This window comes from Mastigoproctus giganteus, chromosome 14, assembly GCF_048544385.1.
Source record: "Mastigoproctus giganteus isolate SK-2022 chromosome 14, ASM4854438v1, whole genome shotgun sequence".
NCBI classification, from domain to species: domain Eukaryota; kingdom Metazoa; phylum Arthropoda; class Arachnida; order Uropygi; family Thelyphonidae; genus Mastigoproctus; species Mastigoproctus giganteus.
Window position 1 is genome coordinate 100,978,655 of NC_143588.1, and position 18,934 is coordinate 100,997,588.

An 18,934-nucleotide genomic window follows, 5' to 3' on the forward strand; every position below is an offset into this window, starting at 1 on the left:
TCCTTTTACAAAATTCTGCTTCATGGACGGGCTTTGAGTCCTCGATATTCCAGTGTGTTCGAAGACTAGTTTGTCCATAAAATCGAATCTCCTGACCTTTCCAAACGCGGGTATTAAAAGACATCGAAAGGAATGCCGAGAATAATTGAGTCTGGAAATAGAATCGAAAAATGGCTTTGCCAAACCACGGGTATAGATCTTTTAGATTTGTAGATGAAGAGATAGAAAAAAACGCAAATGTCTGAAAAGAAAATTATTTTAAGAAGTGCCATCAGTCACCGGTGGCCTGCTTTATTCATGGCTGGCACCATTACATTTCCCAAAGCACTGGATGGACTGCTTGTTACATACTTTGTTTCCCGACAGATTCCGTGCAAACTCGATTGACAAATGTTCCTGCCTTCGAGGGCATCATTTTCTGTCGGGGTACTGCTCATGCGAACTCAGTCATTCGTTCATTTGCACGGAAGGGTTGTAGTTGCAGCGTTCTTTGTAGGTCACAGCGTGACTGGATCGTTGTTCTAATATTAAACTCTTTTGTGGTGTTATTGTCACTTCTTTCAAGCTAGATTTATAAGTGGTAATAACAGGGAACCGTTTCTCTTTTAAATTACTGCCACTCCAATGTGGGCATTAATCTTGTTTCGTAGACTGAACGTGTTTACACAGTGTCCCTCCCCATTCCCCCCCCACTCTGATGGTCTTGCACAAGACATATTACCTGAAACCGTTTCCGCTTTACTTTGAAACGCGATCCATTGGATGATAAAAATCGATAGATTCGGGAGAAGATTACTGTGTAAATATACGTGTCTGTGTTGTCGCAAATATTCACAATGGAACCGAACATCTATCAAAAGAGCTGTTACATATTTATGGTAAACATTAGTTGCAGTTAAACAGTATGAGCATGCGTAATGGTGGAACGCTTATTGGAGCAAAAGGAATCCCCCCAAATGTGTACATTTTAAGAACTTTTTAAAAAAATGGATATTTTTTTTAACCACCACGAGCTTATAGAGTTCACCTGTGTATTCACTTATTGTACAGACTATTTGAAGTGCACTATATGACCAAAAGTATTCGGACACCTCTAGACCAATGTTATGTACTGTTCCAGAAGTCCTGCGCATGCATTTTAACTCAGACATACCATTTTAAAGCTTGTGAAGAAGATTTTCGTCACATTGTGGTTGTATGCCACATCATTAACTTTTCTGTGTTCTACTGCAACTCTTCTGAGTCTCCTCCTGTGTCAGATGAAATTCAAAATTAGGAGACCATAAGAGATATCTCAATGATGATTATATGTAGTGTTTGCCGGTTCGGATCGATCCGCTGGTGTCTGCAATCATGATGTCCATGACCTACTTGGACATTATGGACTGCCTAAGCTGTTGTTGTAGTAGAATTTTAAGAGCATCAGTGACTAAGGCCATATTGCTCCTAGTATATTGACTGTAAATTGCGTTGTGTTCTGTGGTCGATTTTCTGTTTGCTGGATGAAAATCCAAGTTTCCAGGAGAAAAATGCACTGTACTCTCGCCTTAGACTAAAAATTCTTCACCTCATGACTGGACTCGAACTCAGGTCTACCGTAATACCTCCAGCTGCTTGATTGGTGGACACAAGACAGTCTGGATTCATGTAAAAAAAGTATTAATCAAGACTCGTCAGAGGACATGAACGAAAACCAGAGTTCCTGGGAGAAAAAACCATGCTACCCTCGCCTAATACCGAATAACTGAGCCATGTTGCGAAAAAGGCCTCCCATCATAGACGGGACTCGAACTGAGGTGTTTTCCACCCGGTGTGGGAAGAACAGTGATTCTACCAACTGTGCTAACCAGGAGGCCTAAGCTGTATGGTTGCATTGAAAAAAAGCCTTGACAGTATCAACACGGCAATGCTTCATGTCTTCCAAGACTGTGGACTATAACATCATCCAAAAGTTGGGTTCAAGGATCAGACCAGAAATCTCAAACCTGAGAGACAAATTCAAGCGCAGGATTAGACAGTGGTCAAAAATAGCCGTTCCCAACGAGTCTGTTTTGCAAGAGTAATGGAAGCAAGTTATGGACGACACCTAGTGGAAAGTATGCCAGGTTTCTTAGCCTCAATAATCTAATTTGATAAAATCTTACCTTCACATAATGACGTGATCGATATTAATTTTTCTTGTAAAGTGATTGGAAGACAACTGCGTGAATCTAGATGGAAGGGTTATAGTCCTAATCGTATCGCATTTGAAAATTAACATTTTCTGCCCTCTTTCTCGTAAAGAAAAAAAAAAAATTCTGGAAGACATTTCAATCTGAGCCGGCAACATCCCACAATATGCTTGGAATTTGCAGAAAATGTGTGCCAGACCCAAGAAAGAAATTTGCAATTTCAACATCACCGGCGTATCATCTGTATGCGGCGTACTTGTCGATGCAAAAGAGACATCTTTGCATTTTTACCTACGCGCCTTGCCTCAGTCCCTGCTGGCTAATGTATCCAAATGTGTACCAGAGATATTTTTAATGCGCACATCGGCGACACCGATGCCCGACTAAAGTCGGCACATTTTTGCAGACAGCGTTCGTCATTTAACGAAACGATATGCACTACTTTACCCCACTTACACCGCTGTATTGATCCACGCAACTTTATAAGAGGTAGCGTTTCTGGCCGGCGAAACACTTTATTTTTATGACTTGGACGTATCAAGATGGAAGTTGGTGAACGTTAGAGAATATTATGGGGAATATCCTCTAATAAAATATAGCGAGTTTAAAGAATAGCCCACTTAGAGTAAAGTTATCTTAGAAATTACGACTTTCTGCGTAATTAGTTATTCTGTTGGTTCTCCTTACAAGGTTATTTCATTAAAAATGCCCCCCTTTTATAGGTTATACACCTCCTCAAAACACTGCCCAAGTTTATATTGTTTTAAGATTTATTGAGAGAATTCCTGAGATGATCACGAGGCCATTTTCTGTTTTCGTATCATCTTAGCATATTTTCAATATTTTTTAATTTTCGATAACCCTGAAACGATTCCGAAAATATTCAATGAAAATTAAAAGTTAACAACCCGAAATGAAAGACTGATTCAATGACGTAATTGTCGTCATGGAAACGGATTCTGTCTTTTCTCGACATATATTGTTATTAGTCTCTGTTCATAAACTTATATTTTAAATACACAAAAACACTATTTGGTTTATAAATCCATTTATTTAATTATATACATTTTTTTTATTCTGTTTAATATATTACATATATTATATTAGAATTATAATATTTAATTCTAATATAATATATGTACGTTTAATTCATGCATTTAATTCTATTTAATATATTTTCTGTATTTTTCTACAAACAACAAACAGATCTACAGTGATTCCAAAAATGAAAATTTTAAGTTAAGCCTAACAACTCTCATCAACTGTTGCTGTGGTGAAATGGTCGTCATGGGAAATTTTTTTTTTTTTTTTAATTATAAAATAGCCACCATGGAAACAAATTGTCTTTTTCAATTATAAACTAGTCGTCATGGAAACAAACTATGCATTTTTCAATTAAAAAATAATTGTCATGGAAACAAATTCTAAATAGTCGCCATGGAAAGAAATTCTGTCTCTTTCAATCATAAAATAGTCGTCATGGAAATAAATTCTATTACAAAATAGTCGTCATGGAAACAAACCATGTGTTTTTCAATTACAAAATAGTCGTCATGGAAACAAATTCTGTCTTTTTCAATCATAAAATAGTCGTCATGGAAACAAATTCTATTACAAAATAATCGTCATGGAAACAATTTCTGTCTTTGTCAATAATAAAATAGTCGTCATAGAAACAAATTCTATTTCAAAATAGTCGTCATGGAAACAATTTCTGTCTTTTTGAATTATGAAATAGTCGTCATGGAAACAATTTCTGTCTATTTCAATTATAAAATTGTCATGGAAACAAACTGTGTTTTTCAATTACAAAAGAGTCGTCATGGAAACAAATTCTGTCTTTTTCAATCATAAAATAGTCGTCATGAAAACAATTTCTGTCTTTCTGGATTATAAAATAGTCGTCTTGGAAACAATTTTTGTCTATTTCAATTAAAAATTGTCGTCATGGAAACAAACCATGTGTTTTTCAATTACAAAATAGTCGTCATGGAAACAAATTCTGTCTTTTTGAATTATAAAATAGTCGTCATGGAAACGATTTCTGTCTTTTTGAATTATAAAATAGTCGTCATGGAAACAATTTCTGTCTATTTCAATTATAAAATTTTCCTGGAAACAATTTCTGTCTTTTTCAATCATAAAATAGTCGTAATGGAAACAAATTCTATTACAAAATAGTCGTCATGGAAACAATTTCTGTCTTTTTGAATTATAAAATAGTCGTCATGGAAACAATTTCTGTCAATTTCAATTAAAAAATTGTCGTCATGGAAACAAACTATGTATTTTTCAATTACAAAATAGTCGTCATGGAAACAAATTCTCTTTTTCAATCATAAAATAGTCGTCATGAAAACAATTTCTGTCTTTCTGAATTATAAAATAATCTTCATGGAAACAATTTTTGTCTACTTCAATAATAAAATAGTCGTCATGGAAACAATTTCTGTCTATTTCAATTAAAAAATTGTCGTCATGGAAACAAACTATGTATTTTTCAATTACAAAATAGTCGACATGAAAAACAATTTCTGTCTTTCTGAATTATAAAATAGTCGTCATGGAAACAATTTCTGTCTTTCTGAATTATAAAATAGTCTTCATGGAAACAATTTTTGTCTACTTCAATAATAAAATAGTCGTCATGGAAACAATTTCTGTCAATTTCAATTAAAAAATTGTCGTCATGGAAACAAACTATGTATTTTTCAATTACAAAATAGTCGTCATGGAAACAAATTCTCTTTTTCAATCATAAAATAGTCGTCATGAAAACAATTTCTGTCTTTCTGAATTATAAAATAGTCTTCATGGAAACAATTTTTGTCTACTTCAATAATAAAATAGTCGTCATGGAAACAATTTCTGTCTATTTCAATTAAAAAATTGTCGTCATGGAAACAAACTATGTATTTTTCAATTACAAAATAGTCGTCATGGAAACAAATTCTCTTTTTCAATCATAAAATAGTCGTCATGAAAACAATTTCTGTCTTTCTGAATTATAAAATAGTCTTCATGGAAACAATTTTTGTCTACTTCAATAATAAAATAGTCGTCATGGAAACAATTTCTGTCAATTTCAATTAAAAAATTGTCGTCATGGAAACAAACTATGTATTTTTCAATTACAAAATAGTCGACATGAAAAACAATTTCTGTCTTTCTGAATTATAAAATAGTCGTCATGGAAACAATTTCTGTCTTTTTGAATTATGAAATAGTCGTCATGGAAACAATTTCTGTCTATTTCAATTATAAAATTGTCATGGAAACAAACTGTGTTTTTCAATTACAAAAGAGTCGTCATGGAAACAAATTCTGTCTTTTTCAATCATAAAATAGTCGTCATGAAAACAATTTCTGTCTTTCTGGATTATAAAATAGTCGTCTTGGAAACAATTTTTGTCTATTTCAATTAAAAATTGTCGTCATGGAAACAAACCATGTGTTTTTCAATTACAAAATAGTCGTCATGGAAACAAATTCTGTCTTTTTGAATTATAAAATAGTCGTCATGGAAACGATTTCTGTCTTTTTGAATTATAAAATAGTCGTCATGGAAACAATTTCTGTCTATTTCAATTATAAAATTGTCATGGAAACAATTTCTGTCTTTTTCAATCATAAAATAGTCGTAATGGAAACAAATTCTATTACAAAATAGTCGTCATGGAAACAATTTCTGTCTTTTTGAATTATAAAATAGTCGTCATGGAAACAATTTCTGTCAATTTCAATTAAAAAATTGTCGTCATGGAAACAAACTATGTATTTTTCAATTACAAAATAGTCGTCATGGAAACAAATTCTCTTTTTCAATCATAAAATAGTCGTCATGAAAACAATTTCTGTCTTTCTGAATTATAAAATAATCTTCATGGAAACAATTTTTGTCTACTTCAATAATAAAATAGTCGTCATGGAAACAATTTCTGTCTATTTCAATTAAAAAATTGTCGTCATGGAAACAAACTATGTATTTTTCAATTACAAAATAGTCGACATGAAAAACAATTTCTGTCTTTCTGAATTATAAAATAGTCGTCATGGAAACAATTTCTGTCTTTCTGAATTATAAAATAGTCTTCATGGAAACAATTTTTGTCTACTTCAATAATAAAATAGTCGTCATGGAAACAATTTCTGTCTATTTCAATTAAAAAATTGTCGTCATGGAAACAAACTATGTATTTTTCAATTACAAAATAGTCGTCATGGAAACAAATTCTCTTTTTCAATCATAAAATAGTCGTCATGAAAACAATTTCTGTCTTTCTGAATTATAAAATAGTCTTCATGGAAACAATTTTTGTCTACTTCAATAATAAAATAGTCGTCATGGAAACAATTTCTGTCAATTTCAATTAAAAAATTGTCGTCATGGAAACAAACTATGTATTTTTCAATTACAAAATAGTCGACATGAAAAACAATTTCTGTCTTTCTGAATTATAAAATAGTCGTCATGGAAACAATTTCTGTCTTTTTGAATTATGAAATAGTCGTCATGGAAACAATTTCTGTCTATTTCAATTATAAAATTGTCATGGAAACAAACTGTGTTTTTCAATTACAAAAGAGTCGTCATGGAAACAAATTCTGTCTTTTTCAATCATAAAATAGTCGTCATGAAAACAATTTCTGTCTTTCTGGATTATAAAATAGTCGTCTTGGAAACAATTTTTGTCTATTTCAATTAAAAATTGTCGTCATGGAAACAAACCATGTGTTTTTCAATTACAAAATAGTCGTCATGGAAACAAATTCTGTCTTTTTGAATTATAAAATAGTCGTCATGGAAACGATTTCTGTCTTTTTGAATTATAAAATAGTCGTCATGGAAACAATTTCTGTCTATTTCAATTATAAAATTGTCATGGAAACAATTTCTGTCTTTTTCAATCATAAAATAGTCGTAATGGAAACAAATTCTATTACAAAATAGTCGTCATGGAAACAATTTCTGTCTTTTTGAATTATAAAATAGTCGTCATGGAAACAATTTCTGTCAATTTCAATTAAAAAATTGTCGTCATGGAAACAAACTATGTATTTTTCAATTACAAAATAGTCGTCATGGAAACAAATTCTCTTTTTCAATCATAAAATAGTCGTCATGAAAACAATTTCTGTCTTTCTGAATTATAAAATAATCTTCATGGAAACAATTTTTGTCTACTTCAATAATAAAATAGTCGTCATGGAAACAATTTCTGTCTATTTCAATTAAAAAATTGTCGTCATGGAAACAAACCATGTGTTTTTCAATTACAAAATAGTCGTCATGGAAACAAATTCTGCGTTTTTGAATTATAAAATAGTCGTCATGGAAACAATTTCTGTCTATTTCAATTATAAAATTGTCATGGAAACAATTTCTGTCTTTTTCAATCATAAAATAGTCGTAATGGAAACAAATTCTCTTTTTCAATCATAAAATAGTCGTCATGAAAACAATTTCTGTCTTTCTGAATTATAAAATAGTCTTCATGGAAACAATTTTTGTCTACTTCAATAATAAAATAGTCGTCATGGAAACAATTTCTGTCAATTTCAATTAAAAAATTGTCGTCATGGAAACAAACTATGTATTTTTCAATTACAAAATAGTCGTCATGGAAACAAATTCTCTTTTTCAATCATAAAATAGTCGTCATGAAAACAATTTCTGTCTTTCTGAATTATAAAATAGTCTTCATGGAAACAATTTTTGTCTACTTCAATAATAAAATAGTCGTCATGGAAACAATTTCTGTCTATTTCAATTAAAAAATTGTCGTCATGGAAACAAACTATGTATTTTTCAATTACAAAATAGTCGTCATGGAAACAAATTCTCTTTTTCAATCATAAAATAGTCGTCATGAAAACAATTTCTGTCTTTCTGAATTATAAAATAGTCTTCATGGAAACAATTTTTGTCTACTTCAATAATAAAATAGTCGTCATGGAAACAATTTCTGTCTATTTCAATTAAAAAATTGTCGTCATGGAAACAAACTATGTATTTTTCAATTACAAAATAGTCGTCATGGAAACAAATTCTCTTTTTCAATCATAAAATAGTCGTCATGAAAACAATTTCTGTCTTTCTGAATTATAAAATAGTCTTCATGGAAACAATTTTTGTCTACTTCAATAATAAAATAGTCGTCATGGAAACAATTTCTGTCTATTTCAATTAAAAAATTGTCGTCATGGAAACAAACTATGTATTTTTCAATTACAAAATAGTCGTCATGGAAACAAATTCTCTTTTTCAATCATAAAATAGTCGTCATGAAAACAATTTCTGTCTTTCTGAATTATAAAATAGTCTTCATGGAAACAATTTTTGTCTACTTCAATAATAAAATAGTCGTCATGGAAACAATTTCTGTCTATTTCAATTAAAAAATTGTCGTCATGGAAACAAACTATGTATTTTTCAATTACAAAATAGTCGACATGAAAAACAATTTCTGTCTTTCTGAATTATAAAATAGTCGTCATGGAAACAATTTCTGTCTTTCTGAATTATAAAATAGTCTTCATGGAAACAATTTTTGTCTACTTCAATAATAAAATAGTCGTCATGGAAACAATTTCTGTCTATTTCAATTAAAAAATTGTCGTCATGGAAACAAACTATGTATTTTTCAATTACAAAATAGTCGTCATGGAAACAAATTCTCTTTTTCAATCATAAAATAGTCGTCATGAAAACAATTTCTGTCTTTCTGAATTATAAAATAGTCTTCATGGAAACAATTTTTGTCTACTTCAATAATAAAATAGTCGTCATGGAAACAATTTCTGTCAATTTCAATTAAAAAATTGTCGTCATGGAAACAAACTATGTATTTTTCAATTACAAAATAGTCGACATGAAAAACAATTTCTGTCTTTCTGAATTATAAAATAGTCGTCATGGAAACAATTTCTGTCTTTTTGAATTATGAAATAGTCGTCATGGAAACAATTTCTGTCTATTTCAATTATAAAATTGTCATGGAAACAAACTGTGTTTTTCAATTACAAAAGAGTCGTCATGGAAACAAATTCTGTCTTTTTCAATCATAAAATAGTCGTCATGAAAACAATTTCTGTCTTTCTGGATTATAAAATAGTCGTCTTGGAAACAATTTTTGTCTATTTCAATTAAAAATTGTCGTCATGGAAACAAACCATGTGTTTTTCAATTACAAAATAGTCGTCATGGAAACAAATTCTGTCTTTTTGAATTATAAAATAGTCGTCATGGAAACGATTTCTGTCTTTTTGAATTATAAAATAGTCGTCATGGAAACAATTTCTGTCTATTTCAATTATAAAATTGTCATGGAAACAATTTCTGTCTTTTTCAATCATAAAATAGTCGTAATGGAAACAAATTCTATTACAAAATAGTCGTCATGGAAACAATTTCTGTCTTTTTGAATTATAAAATAGTCGTCATGGAAACAATTTCTGTCAATTTCAATTAAAAAATTGTCGTCATGGAAACAAACTATGTATTTTTCAATTACAAAATAGTCGTCATGGAAACAAATTCTCTTTTTCAATCATAAAATAGTCGTCATGAAAACAATTTCTGTCTTTCTGAATTATAAAATAATCTTCATGGAAACAATTTTTGTCTACTTCAATAATAAAATAGTCGTCATGGAAACAATTTCTGTCTATTTCAATTAAAAAATTGTCGTCATGGAAACAAACCATGTGTTTTTCAATTACAAAATAGTCGTCATGGAAACAAATTCTGCGTTTTTGAATTATAAAATAGTCGTCATGGAAACAATTTCTGTCTATTTCAATTATAAAATTGTCATGGAAACAATTTCTGTCTTTTTCAATCATAAAATAGTCGTAATGGAAACAAATTCTCTTTTTCAATCATAAAATAGTCGTCATGAAAACAATTTCTGTCTTTCTGAATTATAAAATAGTCTTCATGGAAACAATTTTTGTCTACTTCAATAATAAAATAGTCGTCATGGAAACAATTTCTGTCAATTTCAATTAAAAAATTGTCGTCATGGAAACAAACTATGTATTTTTCAATTACAAAATAGTCGTCATGGAAACAAATTCTCTTTTTCAATCATAAAATAGTCGTCATGAAAACAATTTCTGTCTTTCTGAATTATAAAATAGTCTTCATGGAAACAATTTTTGTCTACTTCAATAATAAAATAGTCGTCATGGAAACAATTTCTGTCTATTTCAATTAAAAAATTGTCGTCATGGAAACAAACTATGTATTTTTCAATTACAAAATAGTCGTCATGGAAACAAATTCTCTTTTTCAATCATAAAATAGTCGTCATGAAAACAATTTCTGTCTTTCTGAATTATAAAATAGTCTTCATGGAAACAATTTTTGTCTACTTCAATAATAAAATAGTCGTCATGGAAACAATTTCTGTCTATTTCAATTAAAAAATTGTCGTCATGGAAACAAACTATGTATTTTTCAATTACAAAATAGTCGTCATGGAAACAAATTCTCTTTTTCAATCATAAAATAGTCGTCATGAAAACAATTTCTGTCTTTCTGAATTATAAAATAGTCTTCATGGAAACAATTTTTGTCTACTTCAATAATAAAATAGTCGTCATGGAAACAATTTCTGTCTATTTCAATTAAAAAATTGTCGTCATGGAAACAAACTATGTATTTTTCAATTACAAAATAGTCGTCATGGAAACAAATTCTCTTTTTCAATCATAAAATAGTCGTCATGAAAACAATTTCTGTCTTTCTGAATTATAAAATAGTCTTCATGGAAACAATTTTTGTCTACTTCAATAATAAAATAGTCGTCATGGAAACAATTTCTGTCTATTTCAATTAAAAAATTGTCGTCATGGAAACAAACTATGTATTTTTCAATTACAAAATAGTCGACATGAAAAACAATTTCTGTCTTTCTGAATTATAAAATAGTCGTCATGGAAACAATTTGTCTTTTTCAAATCATAAAACAGTTGTAACAGTCTTTCTACAATACAGACGATGTCAAAACGAATCCTTTCGATTTATATTACGGATTTAATTCATGTAGTTATAATTAAAATATACAAATAACCATTTGGTGTATAAATTCATTTATTTATTAATTCATTATATTTATATTAACTAAAATAAATATATATATAGGAAAATAATTATTTCTAATATATTATTTGCGTATAGAAAAAAATATACTCATAATTTTTTTTGAAGGAATTCCAGTTTATTACAACTCCAAATTATCAGAATCTCTTCTTTTTTTTTTCTTTTCCAGTGGATACTGCCCCTATCACCTGTCCTTTTCGTGGTCCTTACACCTTCAGCTATAGCAGGGGTCACGGCGAATGTGAATATCCAATCTCTACAATCGACTCGTGCACAGATGACACCCATCTTTTATTTCGTTTCCAGGCTTGTGCAGATGTTCTGGGTACTGAGAGCAGTGGTAAGTGGAGCTTTGCCTCTTGTAATTGTGCCACACACTAGGAAATAAATAATTAGTCACACTCTTTATCGTTGATAATGTGTATGTGGTGGCTGGCATTGATCGATTACCCCGACACTGACGTTTTTAGCAATTGCAGTTAGCGTAATGACCAACCACACGTTTCAGGAAGTGTCATACGTTTCGCATCAGAGAATACGCAATCATTGCCAAAGTGGATATTACAGTTACAATCCAGCGAAGACTGTTCCTTTTCATTGAAATAAATCAAAATTTAAGTAAAACCTACTGATGGCTCCCCTTTATGCTTTAGAGCAGAACAAAATATGCATAAAAATCACATTTATTTCATCAGTTATAACATTTTAACAACAAATAGCAATATTAGAGTTTATATACACTACATTGGCAAAATATCTGACTATCTAAGAGTTGGATAAGGAGGCAACTGAGTGTCTATTTGCCATACTAAAATACAGGAAGCAGTGGGCGGTCATAAACGTGTACTGGAATACTAAATGGGGTTCCTCAAGGATCAATGCTCAGAATTCTCAAGTTCTCGCCAAAACAATGGCGAGACTACACTAGTAACGTAGATTGGCGAAGAGAGCTAAGCATTAGCACTATTAGAGCTTGGCAACTAGACACCTTAAGGGAGGTTGATTGAGGTATATAAGGCTCTGAGGGGATTAGTACAGTGAATGAAAGGGGAGTATTCTCACCCGTGAGTAATAAGTGGGTTAGATATTATGAGTTTAATTATTTATTCAGTTTTAACTCCTGTACATCGATTATCTCTCTACACATTAAAAAGGTTTCCTCCTAGTGGTACTTATTCGAGCAAATTGAAGAAGAGCGTGAGGCAATTATATCACTACAAATGCAATTAATTATTGACAACTGCCTTCATTAGGTTCACCAACCTCGTGCACGTGCTTCACTGTCTAACATTTGTTCCATTGTAACGTGTTTTTTTTTTGTATATTAATGAATATTTTGCATTTGTAAATATTTTAAATATTTGTATAGTTTGTAAATATTTCAGTTAAATATTTTAGTCACGTTCTTTCGGATGCAACAATATTCCTCATGCATTATGAAACCCGAAGCAAAAGGCCTTTGGCTAAAATCTATTATTTGGGTACCACTCGTCTCTGCGCAGTGGGAGTGGTCGTAGAACGGAGTGGTTGTACAGTTAAGGTCTGCAATTAGGTGATTATTGTGAATGCGTTTTGTTTCTGATTGTTTTGCGTCGTCGAGGAGGGGGGCTGCTTAGCTTAGATAGGGTGTTTATCCTCCCCTATCCCGCTGTTTTAAAATCGGAAAACGAGTTCCCGATTTTAAAAGATCGGCAAGTGGTGGGGATAAACACCATAGGCATGTCAACCTAGGAGGAAAAGGGAGGGGCTAAACAGTGAGTGACACCTGCCAATCACTGCCTTCTTCCTGACTTTTAGTCAAAGTATGGAGTGGTACCCAAGATCTGAATTTTTACCAAGCTTTTTCCTACGTGACCTATATAAACACTGTGATATTTATTCGACCTTGAGAATGCCGCGCACTACAAATGCTCAGGTAAATAATTACATAGGTTATTTCCTGATTAGATATCGATCAGTGCGTTTCTACAGGCATCTTTTAAGCAGAAAAGATTTGATTTACTCCGTCATACCTCTAAATATTACGTAAAAAAGCGTGCGTGGGGGTTGTCGAGCATGGGAAGATCTTCTAGTATATGTTAAAAACATTATTAACTACACACAAATTATGTATATTAAATCTTACAACAGATTTATAGTTTACCGTTAGAAATAATATAAAATTATACTTAGTTGCAGGGGTATATGCTTATTTTAGGGTTAATAAATTAGTTTACCTTCGGGAAACATATCGTGGAACTTCGAAATATGTGTGTGGCCTAGGAGGAGAGTTTGGTAAGATTGAAGGAAGAGTTAGAATACGATATAGAGATTTTTTTGGCATGTACCGAATAAATTCAGCTCACATGTTGTTGATTTAAAGTTCTTTCTGACTTTGTACCCTCGAGACAGCAGGGGTGATAAACCAGTAAGTAGAAATGCAAGTCAAACTTGTGATTGCCTAATTTGAGATGGGACTACAGTTGAACTACGCCGTCCCCTTCGATGTCTGTAACAAAGAGACGAATAACATTGGCATTGGAGAGAAAATAATCCATCCCACTCCTCCGACCTCCCCACACTGGATAGAAAAGACTTGAGTTCGATTTCTGCCAATGACAAGGAATTTTTATGGGTCTTTTTCACAACGTGGGTGAGTTAGTCGGTCTCAGGCGAGAGCAGCATGGTTTTTCTTCCACAAATTCAGGTTTTTTGCAGCAAACAGAAAATCGATCACAGAACACACGCAATTTACAGACGCAGTGAGTTGCTGATGTGCCAAAAACCTTACTACAACCAACCATTCTCCTTACGAATTTAGGGAACATAAACCGTACCATTCAACGTATGAGGAACGCGTAGAAAAGCAGATGAAAGAAATTCAGCTGATGGGTGGAAACGTTGAGTTTATCAACAAGTATCCAGTTACTTTTGGCGATATAGTGTACATATACCCCTTGCACCCATTCTACGAATATAGGCCTGTAAGATTACTTTAATGAAAAGATAATATTGAAGCAATGCCATACATCTGACAGTTGTATCATCATGCCTTTTAATTTGATTTTCCCTGTCTTTCTTCTGTTCTTTCTTTTCCTCTGTCTAGTGGAAGAACTCACCTGCCTTGCCATGTGGAAAGAAGGAGCCGCCCATTACCTCGTTGGAAAGATGAAACGGAAAAAGAACCATGGGGTCTTTTATGGAGAGGAAAATAACTATCGATGTTTTGTAAGTAATCTTCACTGGAAACTATTTGGACTCTATATTTCCTTACAATAAAGCAATTTCTTTTTTTTCGGGTTAGGTTATGTATTTAAGCAGCAAGGCAACTAAGGTTGTGATGCGTCAGTATATTGTGTCTGTAACTGCGAGTCTTCGATCGGTTTGATGAACGAAAAACTCCAGTTTGAGAGAAAACCGTGCACCCGTCTTCTGAGACCGACTAACTGGGCCACGTTTTGGATAAAGGCTAAAAAAAATTCCAGCACCATTGAGGATTTGAATTCAGAACTTTTCCACCAGGTGTGTAAAAGATGATGATTATGTCTATGTGTTACCCACGAGGGGATTAATTTAAAGTGGTGCAATACGCCTTCGATACTTGTAGCACCGAAAATTTATCAATCTCGGTAATAAAGGAACAACGCATCTTATGTTTTTTTCTCAATGCGTGTTCTCTTGAGTCATCACTTAAATGTCAATGCCCACATAGATGCTTCTCCAGTTTCTGAAGACGCAATAATCCATAGGGGCCTGGTCTCTATTATAAGGAAGGTGATTTAACTTCTAGAAACCTCAATCTCTCAGAAGAGCAAGTTCTTTACCATGCTCCAAAATATGGAGGCCATGATCTTCACGGTCAGGGTTGACTCCTGATTTTTTGTCCTAGTAACCAATGGGGTTTCCATTACACGGACTCCTGTTTTTTTTTTTTCTTCATCCTTTGATAAAACGTGGATTCATCATTTAAACTTTAGAGACAAAATTTTATCTGGTGTTCAGAAAGCACAGCTCACCATATATAGGCTTAATGCGCCCATGAATAACTTTTGGTCCATTCTATTCCATTCTTCCCCCAAACATTTTATGGTCCTTTATGTTACATTCATGTTTTCCTTTGGGTTCGCTACTTGAAATCTCTTCTGTTCTTCATTTCACTGCAATAAACTGGACCAGCGCAAGAAAGACAGATATTTAGGAGAGTACGGCAAAACTAGTTTTGCCATACCCTGGACCAGTTGGAATGAAGGATGCCCAAAGTTCGGCGATGATACCAGCGTGGAGTGACGAATACTGCATTCCACTACATCCCATAAATGTCCAATGGGATTGATGTCGGTGAATTTTTGGGCCAAGTGAGCATACGATATGCTTGGACATGATCGTCCAACAATTCCTGCACAATATGAGCCTTGTGACACTGGCGTTGTCTTCTTGAAAGGGTCCAGTGCCATCTAGATACACGGTAACAAAACTTGGTTCAAAATAATGCCAAGGTAGGATCAAGTGGTGAGGGTGTATTCAAGGGGATAAGGGGAGCCAGTGATATCTATGAAAACATCACCCAAACCATGATACTACCGCAGCGGGCCTGTTTTTATCCCACTGTGCAGTCCGGTTGCATCTGTTGAAGCTGTCGAATAGGCACCGGTCCATCGGAATGATGGAGCTGGAACCTCGAATCATCAGACCAGGCGACTCTTTCCCTGTCATCCAATGTCCAGGAACGATGACAAGAGAAGGGTGCAGCGCGTTGTATGGGCTCAACGGCAGGTCACTGTGCGACAGTTGACATTGCAATACAATATGGGGAATGCAACAACAAATCACAAATAACGATGAGCCGCACAGCAGACCACCCAAGAGACAACCTCTCCTCATTGCTGATCATCATCGGTGGTGAATGTTGTGGTGTCAACAACACACTGATTGGACACTGGACGACTGGAAACGAGTGTAGTGGTCGGATGAGTGCAACTATCTGGCGAAAGCAACACGAATCCATGGATCCATATTGAGTAGTGCCTACTGTCCATGCAGGTGGCGGTGGTTGCTTAAAATGGGGCATATTTTGTTGGCAATAAGTAGTACCCCTGATGCGTATGGACCAAAGTTTCACTGGTGAGGTCTATCGGTCCCTCTTACTAGACCATGTGCACCCTTCCATGTTGAATTTTATTCCGGACAGAAACGGGATCTTCCATAAGAACGATTACCCAACACGGTATTTGGTAGATGACCATAATTCAGTGATCACTCAGTGTATATGCTGCGCCTTTCGGTGATTAATTCAAAACCTTGAAGAACTGCAACCTGCCAATGTACTGATAGATATCTCTTCGATTTTAAAACTAATTTATTGGATACAACGTCTCGGTTATAGTTAGGGCAACGTCTTAATTTTTCTCCGATTTTAATTTCCTCTCTTGGGGTCGAGAAACGCTGTAACTTTATTACGCATAAAATTGGTCGCCTCAATGAACGCAACACTCATTTCTTGTAGAATAATTAAGGTTTTCCATCCTGATTACCTCCCCTTACATTCCACTGATTTGATTAATTGAAAGGGAAAACAGTGAAGGAAATTTGATTATCGCTCTGGATAAAAAAAAAACATCCTTTCTTAATATTGTAAATAAAATTAGTGAACTCTTAAGTATGACTGGGGCCTTAAATAATTTGCACCTCCAAGGCATCTTACTGGTAATCGAAAAATCTGTTTACAATGTCCTTGTACTGTACCTTTACTGAGTCGACTCCAAATCCCGGCTTTCCTAATAAGTTTATTCTTTGGAATAATCTTATTAGACCATACATGAGTGAGCAAGTTTGCCCGAACTGAAGCGCACACGCACACACACACATACAGAAAGGGGAAGGGGAATGTTAATCAGCCTACAGGCGGGGTCGAATAAGAAAGCCTTCGCCATTCTTGGGAAAATTGCTAGCATTCTCAAGACGTTGTTTGCGTTATGCAAGTTTGTGCTCAATCGAGAAAAGAAAAGGGGATTTCCCTGCCTCGAGTCTGTTTAAATCGTCATTAAGGCAGTTCCGGTGGAATGTATATTCAGAGAGAGAGAGAGAATGTATAATGAGATAGAGAAACGGAAAAAGAGAGTACACACAACTCCCGAGCACATTACCCCATCTAGTTTCAAAGGGACTGTGGTAGGTGGCGCCAGTGACTATAATTAGATACTAAAAAACAATTTATTTTTCTCTTTAAGGTTTTTAATAGCGCTCATTGAACAACGTCTCAAATTAAAGGCAGTTTGCGCCAGTAAATACGGTATTAAAGTGTAACAATGGTTATTAGCTTATTTTGTAGGTATTTTTATTATCATGAGTGCTATGTAACAGTCCTTCCCACCTTGCCTCCCCCCCCCCTTTTCTTTCTCTACCAACGTGACGCTGTAGGCGTTTCATTTTTCTGCTGCATATTTTCATCTTGGGAGTTTTAGGATCAATAATATTGGCAGGGACTGTTATAAGGTCCATAAGTTCTGCTAACAGATGCCAGGCTGACTACAGTTGTTCCTAATATACGTTATAAAACATTTTTCATCCTCGATGAAGCATATTTTCATTACAGAGAGAAGCTGGCGCGCAAAAATTGTATGCATAATCGAAGCGAAATACTACATTAACCACGTGTTCGGTGGCCATGTGTTCCTTTTTGTGCATTTTATAAATAATAGCAGTTTAAATAATCGAAGACACACTGATGGTAAGCATGCGTTCTTTTTAAGAACGTATGTTAAATTTAAACAGTCCAGACACTTCCAGTTAGCACTCCTATACTTTTGATGAGGTGAGTATATGTAGTGTGTTTTTTTTTTTGCTAATTACACGCCATGTTGTTTTGTAAATACAGCAAATGTTTAATAATCTTTCGATCTTTCAGGATTTGATATTTATATATAATTTAATAAGGTGTTTTATAATATCATTAAATTACTAGAAAATATTTAAAAAGTTTGAGAAAAGCTTAATTACTAAACTTTTATATTTTAAATGCATTAATCTATTATACATATTTATGATAATAATAATATATAACCATGGAAATCTTTTCAAACTCTTAATGAACGTGGAGTATTCTACAGAACACGTTGAAAAATGTAATTTTATTTATTTAACCTTTTTTTTTTGGTTAACGATGAAATCCTTACAATTCCATTCAGAAGGAAAAAGTTGAAAGAAATAAGAATTTAAAGATACATTCTATTGTAGGTTGAAAATATTTCTGAAAAGAATTATATTTTCATAAATAAAGATGGGAGGTAGCTATGCGCATGCGCATGACGTCAAACCTTGTATTTTAATTTTAAACTTAATTAAAATTACTTAAAAACAAAAATAATGAATACAATCGCACATCTTCACAATCGCATTCAGAAGGAAAAACCTGCAAAGAAATAAGAATTTAAAAACATTCTATTGTAGGTTGAAAATATTTCTCAAAGAATTACGTTCTCATGAATAAAGATTGGAGATAAGTATTGCGCATGTGCATGATGTAAAATGCGTGTTATGACGTAAATTACGTGTTAATGACGTATATTTGTGTGTGAACCGGACGCCACCTTTAGGGAATGTTATTTTAATTTTCAATTAAATCAAAAAATAAATTATTTAAATAAATAAATGACAAATAATCATTATAAATAATTGTTTC

The 18,934-nt window shown here is 33.2% G+C and overlaps 1 protein-coding gene across 1 annotated transcript in view; it reads left to right on the forward strand.

Annotated features, from left to right (window-relative positions):
- LOC150075445 (uncharacterized) overlaps positions 1-18,934 on the forward strand; it is a 244,358-nt gene that overhangs the window by 193,669 nt on the left and 31,755 nt on the right. Inside the window, exons 5-6 of the mRNA XM_090389152.1 lie at positions 11,447-11,617; positions 14,363-14,484. Coding sequence (XP_090245278.1) covers positions 11,447-11,617; positions 14,363-14,484 — 293 coding nt within the window. The remainder of the gene's footprint in view (positions 1-11,446; positions 11,618-14,362; positions 14,485-18,934) is intronic.